Raw genomic sequence first — 17,785 nt, 5'->3', positions numbered from 1 at the left:
GCATGACATCTTTTGTCTTACCCTCCCGTGGCAGCGGGGTCCAATTGGAAACTAAGGGATATTAAGGCCTCCTTTTAATAGAGAATCGGAACAAAGCATTAACACACGGTGAATACATGAACTCCTCAAACTACGGTCATCACCGGGAGTGGTCCCGACTATTGTCACTATGGGCTTGCTGGATCAAAACACGTAGTAGGTGACTATAACTTGCAAGATCGGATTTAGAACATGGATATAATGGTGATAACATAAACGATTCAGATCTGAAATCATGGCACCTGGGCACAATGTCACTGGTGCGCATCAGTCCTAAACAAACGGTTTTAAACCCCTTTCCGTGACGGCATTCGGAACCGTCACCAAGTGAGTGTGGGCGATAGGGGGTCCTTCCCACACGACCCTGAAACCGTTGGGGATATGCCCTCCTGGGACACACGCTCGGCAAAATGAGGTCGTGTGCGACCGGCGAGCACTCAAATACAGAATTACGTACAGTAGTGCTAAAAAAATACAATTATACAGGCGAAATCATTTCCGGTCGCAAGTACATCCCACACAGTCAGTCACCACTAAACGTTTCCATTCGTCTATACATCCCACACAGTCACTACAAGGAAAACGTTTGCGCAAGGTGGCGTAACGCAAACAGTTTTGAAGAGAACGTCGTGTATGATTGTTCATTGATCCAACACGGTTTATTCCTAGAAACTGTGTGCGTTGCCTGTGGTCATCTCCCACGGTGGTTTCTCATTAACCGTTTGCAATAGGAAAAGCCAATTAGCAAGCTAATTGGCCAATTAGCGGGCTAATTGCCCTATTATTAATAATCCATTTACTAATCTAATTGACATTCATATTAAGCACATAATATATTTCATTTCCATATTAAGGAAGCAGGATTTCATAATTGAAATACATCAGAGTACAACATGATATAGCTTCAGCACTCAGCTACCCCATTACACAACTGCACCAGCAGCAAGTTTCACATGCAACATCTATAACCTTTCGAAATTAGCATCATAGCGGTACATAGAGAGATGCATGTGGATGATTGACCTTATATTGAAATACATCAGAGTACAACATGGTATAGCTTCAGCACTCAGCTACCCCATTACACAACTGCACCAGCAGCAAGTTTCACATGCAACATCTAGAACCTTTCGAAATTAGCATCATAGACGGTACATCTAGAACCTTATATGTGTTACAGGGAAACAATGGGAAGCACTGAGGTTAATATAGCACCATTACAAAACTACTGAAGCGGAAGACGAATATTGAGCCTTCATTCATGTTGAAGGTCTTTGCAACTTTAGGCCAGTGCCTGTGGATGATTGACCATCCGTCCTTCGACCTCTTCAGGAACACTTCAATATTGAACCGTGGGTGTTGTATGAAAACTTTCCTCGCCTCCTGACCACAGAGGTGGTTTGAGAGGTAATCATCAGTGAAGCCTGAAAACAAGGATGTGCATAAATATCTTCTCTATATTGGAAATGGGGGAAAGGAATACAAAAAGGCAAGGTATAATAGTTAGTACCATCTTGTAAACCTCAGTGCTTCCCATTGTTTCCCTGTAACACATATAAGGTAGTTAGTCATCAGGTTAAGTAAGGGTTCGCATGCTATTAGTAAAATATGTTGATGATAAATAAGCACATTGCAGATTCATCACATTAATTCAAGCCACATGGAAAACCCATTTATCCAAACCAACCATGATTAAGAACTAGGAAATATAGCACTTGTATATGTTTCTCATGTATTAAGTGCAGCCAAATTTGATTTATTCCTCACATGGTATACAATAACAGAATGCAACCACAACAATTGAACATCGCATTGCAGAATTGAACCAAGCAGTTAACTAAACACCACAACAAATGAACCAAACATTAACTGAGCACCACATTGCACAATATAACATACTCCTAATAGAAGATCGGATAGTTAACCAAACCAAGCATGCTTAACAACTTGGAAATATAGCAATTGTATTTGTTTCTCATGTATTTAGTACAACCAAATTCGATTTATTCCTCACATGCTATACAATAAGATAATGCAGCCACATCAATTGAACATCGCATTACAGAATTGAACCAAGCAGTTAACTAAACACCACAACAAATGAACCAAACGTTAACTGAGCACCAAATTGCAAAAATATAAGGTACTCCTAATAGAAGATCAGACAGTTAACCAAACCAAGCATGCTTAACAACTTGGAAATATAACAATTGTATTTGCTTCTCATGTATTTAGTATAGCCAAATTCGATTTATTCTTCACGTGGTAGACAATAGCAGAATGCAGCCACAACAATTGAACATCGCATTGCAGAATTGAACCAAGCAGTTAACTAAACACCACAACAAGTGAACCAATCCACAACAAATGAACCAAGCAGTTAACTAAACACCAATTGAACAATATAACATACTCCTAATAGAAGATCAGACAGTTAACCAAACCAAGCATGCTTAACAACTTGGAAATATTGCACCATGAAGAATTGAACATCACATTTGCAGAATTGAACCAAGCAGTTAATTGAACACCACATTGCACGACATATAGAACATATACACTATAGCAGAAAATTGCATGGTGAAAGTAGATAGCACAATTCACTAGAATTTGTTAAGGAAAGGCAGTAGCTAGCAAACTGAACATGGGTCCTTATAGTGAGCTAATAAGACAAGCTATTCCTCATTGTCGGAGATATCGATGACGATTGGCTCCTTGGACATGGAAGATGGCGAGGCCTCCGCATCGTGGGTGCCCTCGTTGTAGTGGTGAGTTGCCTGAGCCGCTCCGGGCACCAACCTGCTGGCTCTCGAGATGAGGTAAGCACGTGCACGCTGAGAAAACACCTCGTAGTCTTCGTCGAAGGCACCGACGGTGGCCTCGAGAAAATGCCATGAACTGTCGTTTAAAGTAGCCAACCGCGTCGCGGCGTCGGCGCGCGAGGCGTCAACAGTGGCCTGACAGCAAGGTGCTCCTCCAAGATCTGGGGGTCGGCACGAATGGCAGCCATCGTGACCTCATCCGCGCGTGCGGCCGCGATTTGTTCTCCGTTGCCAAATGCTCCTTGAGGTCCTGGCTATACTGCGTGCACCATGGCTTAGGCCGGCGCTTATTTGGTGAAGGGGTCGGTGATTTGGGTGGAAGGTGTCGTGCTCGCGCCGGCGGTCGGGGCATGTGGGATGTGGAAGGAGGAGGAAGGGGGTCGGGTGTGGATTACCTTCCTGGATAGGCGAGGCCGAGCAGCATGAAGGAGGGTCGCCGACGAGGAGGCGGCGGCGCTGCAAGCAAGGAGTGAAGGTTTCAACTTGGAAAGGAAGGCGGAAAGGGGGAAAATGTGGCTTTTGGTAAGGGGGAGGGGCGGGGAGGTAGATATTTCCGTGGAAGCCGAAAATTTGGAATCGCTTCAGACAAAAAACTGGCACGCAAAGTGTCATTAGAGACGGTCCCTTATTCAGACACGGTCTGAAGATATTTTGTGCTGCATCTCACACGGTTGGTTAATAAACTGTGTGGGATCTACTTGATTTTTGGTCTTGATTTGAATTACATAATGGGGTCACAGCGGCCATGGACGGTGTTTGAATTGCTAGAAATTTTATCTGCAGTGATCATAAAAGAATTGGAATTATTCTGTGTTCGTTTGGACATTTTTATGCATTAACTGAGTTTTCAATGCATTTATGTGCATAATTCAAATTTGAACTACATGCGCATGCTCCAGTGCATATAAACTGGTTGAAAAATCAAATATGTGTCCCTGGGTGCATGCTTAGATCCCATGCAAGAAATGGGAGTGAGTATCAAACACCAGGGCACCGTTGATTGCCGGGAAAACATTGAGATGCCTGGTTTTTAAATTCTGGTAAATCCAAAACTCGTCTGAAATTCATAAAACTTGGCATGCTATCATGGAGCGGCATCAACATGCCGTGGTATAAATTTTGTCCCATTTGGGGCAGGTTTGGGTATATGCTTCTCACAAACCGGAGCTTCTCACAACAAGCATGATGGTTTTCGGTAGGGAACGTCTCACCTTTGTGGACAAAACGATATCCATTGCCTCTTATTGCATTCAAGTTTTTTTCTCGTGTCAACATAGAACAACAGGAGTGTTGTGTGAATTTTTGTGATTTTTCGGGGTTCGTTTGGACATTTTTATGCATTAAGTGAGTTTTCAATGCATTTATGTGCATAACTAACATTTGAACTACATGCGCATGCTCCAGTGCATATAAACTGGTTGAAAAATCAAATCTGTGTCCCTGGGTGCATGCTTAGGTCCCATGCAAGAAATGGGAGTGAATATCAAACACCAGGGCACCGTGGATTGCCGGGAAAACATTGAGATGCCTGGTTTTTAAATTTTGGTAAATCCAAAACTCGTCTGAAATTCATGAAACTTTGCATGCTATCATGGAGCGGCATCAACATGCCGTGGTACATATTTCGTCCCATTTGGGGCAAGTTTGGGTCTATGCTTGTCACAAACAGGAGCTTCTCGCAACAAGCATGATGGTTTTCGGTAGGGAACGCCCCACCTTTGGGGACCAAACGATATCCATTGCCTCTTATTGCTTTCAAATTTTTTTCTCATGTCAACATAGAACAATAGGAGTGTTGTGTGAATTTTTGTGTTTTTCGGGGTTCGTTTGGACAATAACAGGAGTGTTGTGTGATTTTTTGTGATCTTTCGGGGTTCGTTTGGACATTTTTATGCATTAACTGAGTTTTCAATGCATTTATGCGCATAATTCAAATTTGAACTACATGCGCATGCTCCAGTCCATATAAACTGGATGAAAAATCAAATCTGTGTCCCTGGGTGAATGCTTAGGTCCCATGCAAGAAATGGGAATGAATTTCAAACACCAGGGCACCGTTGATTGCCGGCAAAACATGAGATGCCTGGTTTTTAAATCCTAGTAAATCCAAAATTCGTCTGAAATTCATGAAACTTGGCATGCTATCATGGAGCGGCATCAACATGCCGTGGTACAAATTTCGTCCCATTTGGGGCAGGTTTGGGTCTATGCTTCTCACAAACCGGAGCTTCTCACAACAAGCATGATGGTTTTCGGTAGGGAACGTCCCACCTTTGGGGATGAAACGATATCCATTGCCTCTTATTGCTTTCAAATTTTTTTCTCGTGTCAACATAGAACAACAGGAGTGTTGTGTGAATTTTTGTGGTTTTTTGGGGTTCGTTTGAACATTTTTATGCATTAACTGAGTTTTCAATGCATTTATGCGTATAATTCAAATTTGAACTACATGCGCATGCTCCAGTGCATATAAACTGGTTGAAAAATCAAATATGTGTCCTTGGGTGCATGCTTAGGTCCCATGCAAGAAATGGAAATGAATTTCAAACACCAAGGCACCGTTGATTGCCGGCAAAACATTGAGATGCCTGGTTTTTTAATCCTAGTAAATCCAAAACTCGTCTGAAATTCATGAAACTTGGCATGCTATCATGGAGCGGCATCAACATGCTGTGGTACAAATTTTGTCCCATTTGGGGCAAGTTTGGGTCTATGCTTCTCACAAACCAGAGCTTCTCACAACAAGCATGATGGTTTTCGATAGGGAACGTCCCCCCTTTGGGGACGAAACGATATCCATTGCCTCTTATTGCTTTCAATTTTTTTTCTCGTGTCAACATAGAACAACAAGAGTGTTGTGTGAATTTTTGTGATTTTTCGGGGTTCGTTTGGACATTTTATGCATTAACTGAGTTTTCAATGCATTTATGTGCATAATTCAAATTTGAACTACAAGCTCATGCTCCAGTGCATCTAAATTGGTTGAAAAATCAAATCTGTGTCCTTGGTTGCATGCTTAGGTCCCATGCAAGAAATGGGAATGAATTTCAAACACCAGGGCACCGTTGATTGCCGACAAAACATTGAGATGCCTGGATTTTTAATTCTAGTAAATCTAAAACTCGTCTGAAATTCATGAAACTTGGCATGCTATCATGGAAGGACACCCGACATGCTGTGGTATTTTTCGTTTCCATTTTGAGAGAAGGCGCACTCGAATAATGACAGCCAACAAAGGCATTTTGAAAAAAATAGCTGCCACTTTAATATCTCAAATGTTTGTATAATTCAAACCGTGTGCATTCGGTTAACCATTCATGTGACGCCATGTGTCTTGGTTTTAATGGCTATAGGTTTTAATGGCTCTTGATCGCAAACTTTTTAGATAGAACACCCGTATGCAAAGTGAGAGCAGGATTTGTGTATCTCTTGAACACAAACGGTTCTTTTGGATGACCCGTGTGTACCACTTACAAACAATTTGGTGCGATTTGCATCTGTCATATTGGGTATGTTGCCATTTGTCAAACTAGAAAGATTGACATTTGTTGATCTAGTAACATTTCCATTTGCCAACCTTGTAACACTGTGATTTGTCAAAATATGAAGCTAAAAATCACTAGCAGTATCTAATTTTTGCAACTAAAATTCAGTAATTAAGCATAGATGGAGGCGAGGAGGCGTGTTCAGCCAAGCGTGCAGTTGGCGGCGCAGTACTATTCGATTTGACAGCGGGCGGCGCAGTTCCCGATACGGCTTTAATGCAGACGAGGGAGAGGGAAGTGGTTCCCGAAATGTTGAATGGCCAATGATGCATCCTCCTTCAATTAGCATCGTGTGAATGCATGAGGGAAGTAATGGGAGGACGACCGGGAAAAGAGGCAGCACGATGTGAATGCAACGCAGTTTGCACTCATATAAAAGCGCGCCTCCATTCTAATGCATCTACCACATCGTACGCACCTAAGCATTTGCCTAAGCACCTGCACTAATAAGCGCGAAAGTGCTCACTCCAGACTCTTGGGGGCGATGCGCGCGAGCGGCCAGCGGCTGTGCTAGATGGTCCATGACGCCGGCCTGCGGCATGGCACTATGGATCATCTCCACACGGTGTTGGCGACCGGCCGCCGTCGACGCCAGCTACGACTCTCAGTACGACCAGATGATCGTTCGCACCACCAACAGGTTCACCGTCGTCAAGAAGCTCGCGGACGACATTGCCGTACTCCTCCAGCCCATGCGCCCGGGATCCTCATTGCCTGCCAACCTAATCGGCCTCCATTGTCGAAACCTCTTTCAAGCACTGGTGGCCCTGCGACTGCCCGCCGACGCCACGAAGAATGTCCACCTGGAGGTCGCGCTCGCCGCGAGGTGCCTCGCCCTGCAAGAAACCGTCGACCTACACATCCATGTGTACGAGCGAATCATTTACATAGGTATCTACAAGGCCAGTGAGGACGCTATGACGTTGGCCTTCTTCAACCGGCTGGAATCCTTGGATGCCATTGTTGAGAAGCACCTTGACCTCGCCACAAAAGCCGCCGCTCCTTAGCCGCCGGTCGGTGGCCCGGCGCACTGAGTTGAGGAGGAGGAGGTCGTACATTGATGGATGCATCTTTCTTCTTGCCTAGTTATATGCACACTGTAACTAGTACTCCATCCGTCAATTTGTAAGTTATGCTGCCAGTGTCTATCTCGTTACTTTTTGATAATTTTGTTTTTTGAACACATGTTGATTGGCTTGAATGAAGGTCTATCCCGCCATTAGGCACCGGAGCGCGTTGTCCTCGCCGTTAGGCGCCGCAGCGCGCTCTGCTCGCGTTCGTCGGCGCGCTCGGCTTGTGGACAGCTTTTCCTTGTGCGTTCAACTACTATATGCATATATATGGTTGCTCGCCGTTGAGGCGAACGCGGAGCGCTCTGCTCGCGTCCCTCTACGCGCGCTCTGCCAGCGGTTGGGCATGCGCACGATCACGTCGGGGCCCCCATATGCATGCGGTTGCCCCGCGCGCGTTGCCATGCGATGCAGTTACATGCGGCACGATGGAGTTACGTGCTGCAAATTAGAACTGCCATCAGGGCCTGCCGATATTCCTGGCCGTCCGGCTTCCCCTTTAATTCCCGCGGCCATTATAACCTTAGTCTCTTCAACCTTTCAATCACGCCCCACAACACAACAAGCACACCCACGACGACACATAGAGAGGGGATGTCTAGCGGCGCTCCAATGGAGTTCGGCGAGTATAGAGTGGAGACCCACGCGAGGGAGACGGATCTCTCGGTGGTGTACGCCATCGACCCGGCCGTGGTGGACGACTACATCAACAGCGTTGAGCAGTTGCTTGCTCGAGACAAGTACAAGGTGGTCGGCATCGACCTCTAGTACACCGTCGGTCGTCCCGGCATAGATCAGAAGGTTGCCGTCGCCCAGTTGTGCGTGCGCCATCATGTCCTCATCTACCACTACTGCATGGCCACAGAGCCTTGCGACCGTTTCAACAGGTTTGTCAACAGCACCGACTACAAGTTCGCCATGGTGGAAACCAAAGACGATGTAAAAGCGCTCAATGTTACGGGCTTGGCCTGCAAGAACCTTGTCGAAATCTGTGACCACTATAGGGTCTGGGGCAGCACGAAGCAGGAATCCCTAGTCGAACTCGCCTCGGCCATCATCGACCCCTACTACGAAAAGATGAAGCAGGATGCCCAGAGAACAAGTCCCGTATCCTGGCACAAGGCCTGGATGCGGCAACTGGATGAACCTCACCTCAGGTTCGCGGCCAAGAGCGTGTACACATGCTACGAGATGCACAGGCGGATCGTTGACATGAGGAAGTGCCTCGTTACCCAAATCGACGAGCCCGGATCGAGCCACAAGCAGAGCAAGCGTCACAAGAAGTAAATGATGATCAGACGATCGTTTATGCTAGTTAATCATGCATATAATATATAGTTTACTTTATTGGTGTGTGGAAATGCCATGTGTGTAGTAGCCACCTATGTAATTATGCATGTAATAGTTTACTTTGGTGTGTGCAAATGCCATGGTTGTAGTAGCCACTTATGTAAGTGGATGTTTAATTTGGTTATGCAACCATGTCCTTATAAGTGTGTATATAATGTTGTTGTTCTGTATGCAATCCCATCGCACAACACACACGTCTTATTAGCATCAACCGTCTGTGTTATTATTGGTCTTCGCACACATTTCTGATTACATACCTGTTTGCCGCGTATCACACACATCTTGTTATATTGAACCATTTCTGTTCGCTTGTCTCAACACAAACAGTTCATCAGTGTGAACCGCATGCCGTATATCGCACACACCTTGAATCTGGCTGACCGTTTCTTTTGTGTTGCCTAATCACAAATAGTTCATCCGAGTGAACCATATGTTGTATATCGCACACACCTTCATCTGGCTGCCCATTTCTTTTGTTCCTCCTCATCGCAAACAGTTAAGTGGACTGAACCATATGCCCTGCATCGCACACGCAACTTAAATCTGAACCGTGTTTGATGCATCCTCCATCGCAAACGTTTTGCACCTTTTTTGACGGTTTTTTACACCACCGTTTGCGATTATGGCATCGCACACAGTTTCATCGAAGGGTCTCTGATCGTAGCGTCGCGTTAGCAGCATCCTGCAGTAGTGAGTGACAAGCATTAAGCATGGCAGAGTCATATCAACATCAATCTCAGAACATAGTGGATACTAGGGATCAAGCCCGAACAAAGCTAAATAGATTACATGATGAATCTCATCCAACTCCTCACCGACCAGCGAGCCTACGAAGGAATTACTCACTCTCGGTGGGGAACATCATGGAATTGGCGATGGAGAAGAGTTGGTGATGACGAAGGACGAAGACCCCCCTCTCAGGAGCCCCAAACGGACTCCAGATCTGGCCTCCCGATGAAGAACAGGAGGTGACGGTGGCTCCGTCTCGTGGATCGCGATAATTCTTTCTCCTTGGTGTTTTCTGGAAAAATAGGATTTTATAGCATCGGTTTTAGGGTATGCGGGGCCACCAGGTGGGGACAACCCACCTGGGCGTGCCTGGGGGTGCAGGCGCCTTGGTGGGTTGTGCCCACCCAGGTGCCCCCTCAGGTGACTCTTGGCTCCAGAAATCCTCTTTATTGATATAAAAAATCCTCACAAAGTTTCGTTCCATTCCGAGAACTTTTATTTCTGCACAAAAACAACACCATGGTAGTTTTGCTGAAAACAGCGTCAGTCCGGGATTAGTTTCATTCAAATCATGCAAATTAGAGTCCAAAACAAGAGGAAAAGTGTTAGGAAAAGTAGATACGTTGGAGACGTATCAGTAGCCCAATCCCTTTCACGCAAAGGACAGGCCAAAACAGTCTCTTATAGTAAGCAAAGCGTTCTTGAGGATACACGGGGATTTCATCTAGTCACTTTCATCATGTTGGTTCTATTCGTGTTCGCTACTTTGATAATTTAATATGTGGGTGGACCGGTGCTTAGGTGATGTTCTTACTTGAACAAACCTCCTACTTATGATTAACCCCATCGCACACATCTACGAGAAAAGTATTAAGAATAAATTCTAACCATAGCATTAAAATTTTGTATCCAATCGGTCCCTTACGGAATAGCGCATAAACTAGGGTTTAAGATTCTGTCACTCTCGCAACCCATCATCTAATAACTACTCCACAATGCATTCCCTTAGGCCCAAATATTGTGAAGTGTCATGTAGTCGACATTCACATGACACCACTAAGGGAATCACAACATACATACTATCAAAATATCGAACACATATCAAGTTCACATGATTACTTGCGACAGGATTTATCCCGTGACCTCAAGAACAAAAGTAACTACTCACAAATGATAATCATGCTCAAGATCAGAGGGGTATTAAATAGCATATTGGATCTGAACATAGAATCTTCCACCAAATAAACCATATAGTAATCAATTACAAGATGTAATCAACACTACTAGTCACCCACAAGCACCAATCTATAGTTCTGGTACAAAGATTGAACACAAGAGATGAACTAGGGTTTGAGAGGAGATGGTGCTGTTGAAGATGTTGATGGAGATTGCCCTCCCCAAGATGGGAGAGTTGTTGGTGATGATGATGATGATTTCCCCCTCCGGGAGGGAAGTTCCCCCGGTGGAATCGCTCCGCCGGAGGGCAAAAGTGCTCCTGCCCAAGTTCCGCCTCGAGACGGCGGTGCTCCGTCCCGAAAGTCCTCTCCTATTTTTTCTAGGTCAAATTGACTTATATACCAGAAGAGGGGCACCGGAGGTCGGCTGGGCTGAGCACAACCCACCAGGGCGCGCCTTGGTGTCTTGTGCTCACCAGGTGGCACCCCTCTGGTGGTTATTTGCTCCAGTATTTCTTATTTATTCCATAAAATTCCCTGTAAAGTTTCAACCCATTTGGAGCTGCGCAGAATAGGTGGCCTGACGTAGCTTTTCCAGGTCCATATTTCCAGGTGCCGGAATTCTCCCTCTTTGTGTGTACCTTGCATATTATGAGAGAAAAGGCATTAGAATTACTCCAAAAATCATTATTATGCATTAAAACATCATAAATAATAGTAGGTAAACATGAAGCAAAATGGAAGTATCATGGACCCACTTGTGGACTTCAAGACCCCTCCGGAATCCTCTGGAACCTTCTGGAAGCATCCAGGTACAATACCGAAAAAATTGCACCTTTTTCTGAAACCCAAAGTATGACTTCACATATATAAATCTTCACCTCTCGACCTTTCCGAGACTCCTCGTGACGACCGGGATCTCATCCGGTACTCCGAACAACATTCGGTTACCAATCATCAAATATCACAATACTACTCTAGCGTCAAACAAACATTAAGCGTGCAACCCAGCGGGTCCGGGAATCATGTAGTCATGACCGAGACACCTCTCCGGTCAATAACCAATAGCAGGACCTAGATGCGCATATTGGTTCATACATATTCCATGAAGATCTTGTATCGGTTGAACCACGATGTCAAGGATTTGGTTAATACCATATGCAATTCTCTTTGTTCGGTGATATGTTACTTGCCCGAGATTTGATCGTCGATATCTCCATACCTAGTTCAATCTCGTTACCGGCAAGTCTCTTTACTCCTTCCGTAATACAAGATGTCGTGACTAACTCATTAGGCACATCGCTTGCAAGCTCTTTACGATGTTCTATTACTGAGAGGGCCTAGAGATATCTCTCCGTCACACGGGGTGACAAATCCCAGTCTCGATCCGTGCCAACCCAACAAACACCTTTGATGATACCTGTAGAGCACCTTTATGATCACCTAGTTACGAAGTGACGTTTGGATACACACTAAGTATTCCTATGGTGTCAGGGAGTTGCACGATCTCATGGTCTTAAGAATAGATACTTGACGTGAAGAAAACTATAACAATAAACTGATACGATCAACTGCTAAGTTTACAGTTGGGTCTTGTCCATCACATCATTCTTCTAATGATGTGATTCCGTTATCAAATGACAACTCATGTCCATGGTTAGGAAGCCTTAATCATCTTTGATCAACGAGCTAGTCTAGTAGAGATTTACTAGGGACATATTATTTGTTTATGTATTCACACATGTATTTAAGTTTACGGTTACAATTCTAACATGAATAATAAACCTTTATCTTGAATAAGGAAATATGATAATAACCAATTTCTTATTGCCTCTAGGGTATATTTTTAATATGTGTGTCAGTGTGTGCGTCCGTTTGCGAATAACGATGTAATAGGCGTTGAAGACGCTGAATAAGGCTTGGCCGAAACGAGAGGGGAGCTGCGAAACACAGAGAGATAGAAGTTTGGTGGGCCTCCTAGTCCGAGTGCATCAGTTTGGCGATGGATCCCATGACCCAGCTTGTATCTCTGCGAGCGTTTATATTGCACAAACCCTTAAAAAAATTAATTGTACAATTTTATTGTTGGCAAGCCCCTCAAATAAAACCGGCGTATTTTTTATTTTTTTTAAGGGTTCGATGGATCTTTCCCGGAATCCTCTCAAAGCCCACTAGTCCCAGGACAGTTGGTCCCACGGCTCCGAAGCAATTTCCCCTCTCCTCCGCCGTTCCACTCCACTCCACTCCAGAGAGCACGCGCCGCTCAAAACCCTCATCCCCGCCGCGGCGCTTCCGGCGACGGCCATGGATACCGGGGTGCCAGCCCTTCCCTTGAATCCGGTGATAGCGGCGATGTTCCGGCACCTGGGCCTTGACCCGGCTGAGGTGGAGGGCTTCCTCTCCTACACCCACTACGCCCTCCCGGAGCCGCCCGTGACGGCCGACGCTCGCCTCTTCGCTCTCCTCCCCGGCGACTCCGTCGACCGCCTGAGCCGCCTCCCCGACGCGCTCCTCGGCAACATCGTCTCCCGCATCCCCGTCAAGGACGCCGCGCGCACCGCGGCGCTCTCCCGGCGCTGGCGCGGGGTCTGGCGCTCCGCCCCGCTCGTCCTCGTCGACTCTCACGTCCACCCCGCGGGCACCGCATACGCGCAGCGCGTCACCTGCGCCGTCTCCCGCGTCCTCGCCGCGCACCCGGGCCCCTTCCGCTGCGTCCACCTCACCGAGTCCCCTCTGCTCGCGGGCTGGCTCCAGACCGTCGCCGGCAAGGGCATCCAGGAACTCGTCCTCGTCAACCGCCCGTGGCCACTCGAGATCTTTCTCCCCTCCACTTTCTTAGGCATGGAAACCCTCACCCGCCTCTACCTCGGCCTCTGGGTTTTCCCCGTCACGGCCGACCTCCCGCGCGCCACCTGCTTCCCAAACCTCCTTGAGCTCGGGCTCTGCAACGTCATCATGAAGAGCATCAGTGATTTGGACTTCATCCTCGACAGGAGCCCCGTGCTGGAGACGCTCTGTCTCGAAGGGGAGATGTTCGAGCATTGCATCCGCCTTGTCAGCCAAAGCCTCCGGCGCGTGCAGATCATCGGGTGCTGGGTTGAAGAAATCTTCGTGGTGGACGCGCCATGCCTTGAGCGGCTCATCCAGTCGGGAGGCTGGAGCCCTGAAGACCATGATGGCAACCGCACCAAGGTGAAGATTGGCCATGCCCCCAAGCTGCACATGTTAGGATACTTGGAGTTGGACCCAGGACACGTCCTAGAGGTCGGCAACACCATCATCAAGGTGCGGGTGCCTCGTCTTTCCATTCGCTCAATGTAAACAAATTCCTACGCGGTAAATGTGAATTTGGCATCTTCCTTCTCTGAATTGGGTGCATTTGTGATTTGCAATTGCAGGCTGGGGCAAGGGTGAGCCCGAGCACCATGGTACCAAGTGTGGGGATACTGGCTTTGGAGGTGCGTTTCGGAGTCCGCAACCATGCCAAGATGGTTCCCAATGTCCTCAGGTGCTTTCCGAATGTTGAGACGCTCCACATCAAGGTGAAGTCCCCGAAGCTTCTTTTGTCTTCCGTCTGCGCCATGGTGCTATCAGTAGCTGATGAACTGCATGTACATTTGACTGATCAAATTTTCAGTCTGCGAAAACCGATCGGTCCACTGGCAAGCTGAACCTAAAGTTCTGGCATGAGTGTGGTGTGATAGAGTGCATTCGGTCGCGCATCAAGCTGCTGGTTTTCCATGATTTCCGAGGGGGGCGAGCTGAGATCGCCTTCCTCAAATACTTCTTTGAGACCGCATTGGTGCTGAAGAAGGTGGTGATTCTGTTCGCCGTTGGCTTCTCTTCGACGACGGAAGAGGCGCAGTCCAAACTGTCGAGTCTGGGGTCAGTGAAACGGGCCAGTGAAACCTCTACAGTGCTGGTCACTGTACCTTCTGATCCTGAAGTAGGTTCCATTCGGAGCTTCAAAATAGGATCCGGTTTTTCTGCTGACGACCCTTTTGCAAACGGATTTGCTAAGTCACATCTAGATGAAATTTAGTTATCTCACGTCTAAGTCTACAACTGTTGGATTTGTTTACTTTAAAATTCGCGCAGGGGTTGATCACGTGATTTGTCCCTCATCTCGTTGTCCCCTGTCGGCCTGTTTTCTTGTTCAGGAAGATGAGCTTCCATTTGTTACATGGGCTGTCTTATTCTTTTTCTCTCTGACTGTTACACCGGCATGCACAGTGGTGTGGATACCTGCTGATTTTGTCTGTTCGTGTGGCTGTTTTCGTTGGGGGTCTGTTCCTTTTGCAACGAAGTGTAGGTGTGGCACGGCATTTACTTAAGGGTCAGCCGTTTTATACGCCTCTCATGTCCCAGTTTATGGCTAGAAGTTTACCACCATTTTTTTTGCTTTTTCTCTTTGCTTTTTTGATGATTTGTTTTTCAATTTTCAATTTATTTGCATCCCTTTCTTTTTTTGTTATTCTTTTTCCATTTCTTTTTTTATTTTTATTTTTTCATTGTTTTACAAAATTTGTGATTTATCTTGTTTTTATTTTTTATTTTTATTTTAAATACCTCTATTTTCATTTTTCTAGATTTGCTAATTCCCATCTAGATTGTCTTTTCTTTTTCTATTTCTTTTCATATTTTTATATTTATTTAAAATAGAATTGCTAACTCACAATATTTAAGGATGTCACATCTAAGTGACATATAAGTTCAGGGCTGTCAGATCTTGTTTGTCTTTAAAACTCACACCAGGTGATCGTCCCGGTGAATCCTATTTGGCGCTGCAGGCGCCCCTTACAGTGCAATTTGCAAACGGGCGCCTGCAGCAGTCCAAGTTGGGCCGGCCCATGCTAGTTCTCTCTTGTTTAGTAGAAACGTTAAAAAGGTGATAGAACTGGGAATCGAAGCCATGACGCGCTCGTTACGATCGCTGTGCTCTAAGAAAAAATACTACAGATTTGTTTGTCTAAAAAACTACTAAAGATTTTTTTCTGTTTGCTTTTTTATCAGTTTTTGTTCGGTTTTCTATTCTTTGGTTTTCGTTTTCCTTTATTGTTTTCTTGTTTTTCATTTCTGCAATGTAAATTAATATTTGTTTAAACTCATGATTTTTTAGTGCCAATTGCATGTCGATCACCACACAACAAGTGCAAGTTCGCTCATCTTCAGTGCGACTGCTACTTAAAGGATGAAAGTGTTTTGTTGGCAGGGCATTTGCGTGTCTCCTACTAGACGCACAACTGCAAGCATCATCCCTGGGTGCAACAGCATGTCTTCAACAGGATTACAACTTTGTTTGTACATATGTAAGTGTTTGTCGTTGCACGTGCACCATCAAACACGCAACTGCAGGATCACCCTCTCCCGCATAACTTGCATGACACCGACTCAGTTTCATCTCCACTGTTGACATGCAACTCGCTCGACCCAGTTATATGCCCATCCTTGACCCGCATATTACCTCCGCCAAAGCGGGGTGTATGTGTTTGTCATTTTTGACATGCAACTTGCAACTGGGGTGTGTATTTTTCGGTGCCCCCAGTTGCAAGCCGACCATCCACTCGTAACTAAAGGTGTGTGTGTCTCTCGAGGGTCCCCAGTTGCAAGCCGAACATCGACTCACAACTAGGGGTGTCTGTGTGTGTGTGTGTGTGTGTGTGTGTGTCGAGGCCCCTAGTTGCATGTCGACCATCGACTCGCAACTAGGGGAGTGTTTGTTTGTCAAGGGTGCCCTGTTGCAAGCCGAACATCGATTCGCAACTAGGGTGTGTGTGTTTGTCGGTGCCCCCAGATGCAAGCCGACCATCGACTCGCAACTAAAGGTGTGTGTGTGTGTGTGTGTGTCGAGGGTCCCCAGCTGCAAGCCAACCATCAACTCGCAACTAAGGGGTGTGTGTTTGTCGAGGCCCCCAGTTGCATGCCGACCATGGACTCGTAACAAGGGATGTGTGTGTGTTTGTCGAGGGTCCACAGTTGCATGTCAACCATCGACTCACAAAACTAGGGGTGTGTGTTTGTCGAAGGTCCCCAGTTGCCACCCGACCATCGACTCGCAACTAGGGATGTGCGTGTTTGTCGAGGGTCCCTAGTTGCAAGCCGACCATTGACTCGCAACTAAAGGTGTGTGTGTTTGTCGAGGGTCCCCAATTGCAAGACGACCATCAACTCGCAACTAAAGGTGTGTTTGTTTGTCAAGGGTGCCCTGTTGCAAGCCGAACATCGATTCACAACTAGGGTGTGTGTGTTTGTCGAGGCCCCCAGTTGCATGCCGACCATGGACTCGCAACTAGGGGGTGTGTGTGTGTGTCGAGGGTCCACAGTTGCATGTCAACCATCGATTCGCAACTAGGGGTGTGTGTTTGTCGAAGGTCCCCAGTTGCAACCTGAGCATCGACTCGCAACTAGGGATGTGTTTGTTTGTCGAGGGTCCCCAGTTGCAAGCCGGCCATCGACTTGCAACTAGGGGAGTGTGTGTTTAATTGTGGAACCTAGTTGCATGTCAACCATCGACTCGCAACTAGGGGAGTGTGTGTTTGTTGAGGGTCCCCAGTTGCATGCCGATCATCGACTCGCAACTAGAGGTGTGTGTGTGTGTGTGTGTGTGTGTGTTTGTCGAGGGCCCCTAGTTACATGTCAACCATCGACGTGCAACTGGGGGCGGTGTCTGTGTGTGTTTGTCAACGGCCCCCAGTTGCAAGCTGGCCAACGACTCGCAACTAGGGTGTGTGTGTTTTGTCGTGGTCCCTAGTTGTAAGCCAACCATCGACTCGCAACTAGGAGGGTGTGTGTGTTTTGTCGAGGGTCCGCAGTTGCATGTTAACAATCGACTCGCAACTAGGGGGTGTGTTTTGTCAAGGGTCCCCAGCTGCATGTCGACCATCAACTCGCAACTAAGGATGTGTGTTTGTTTGTTGAGGGTCCCCAGTTGCATGCCGACCATCGACTCGCAACTAGAGGTGTGTGTGTGTTTGTCGAGGGCCCCTAGTTGCATGTCAACCATCGACGCGCAACTGGGGGCGGTGTCTGTGTGTGTTTGTCAACGGCCCCCCATT

The 17,785-nt window shown here is 46.6% G+C and overlaps 1 protein-coding gene across 1 annotated transcript; it reads left to right on the top strand.

Annotated features, from left to right (window-relative positions):
• The first annotated feature begins 12,960 nt into the window (after positions 1-12,960).
• LOC123074361 (F-box/LRR-repeat protein 13-like) lies at positions 12,961-15,174 on the top strand. The gene is made up of 3 exons (XM_044497227.1): positions 12,961-14,015; positions 14,129-14,272; positions 14,368-15,174. Exons 1-3 carry the CDS (start codon positions 13,035-13,037, stop codon positions 14,770-14,772), a joined length of 1,530 nt encoding a protein of 509 aa, XP_044353162.1. The 5' UTR covers positions 12,961-13,034; the 3' UTR covers positions 14,773-15,174.
• Positions 15,175-17,785: the final 2,611 nt, after the last annotated feature.

The sequence above is a fragment of the Triticum aestivum genome, chromosome 3D, assembly GCF_018294505.1.
Source record: "Triticum aestivum cultivar Chinese Spring chromosome 3D, IWGSC CS RefSeq v2.1, whole genome shotgun sequence".
Taxonomy (NCBI): Eukaryota; Viridiplantae; Streptophyta; class Magnoliopsida; order Poales; family Poaceae; genus Triticum; species Triticum aestivum.
The sequence above is the reverse complement of the archived record's forward strand: the minus strand, read 5'-3'. Positions and strand labels throughout refer to the sequence as shown.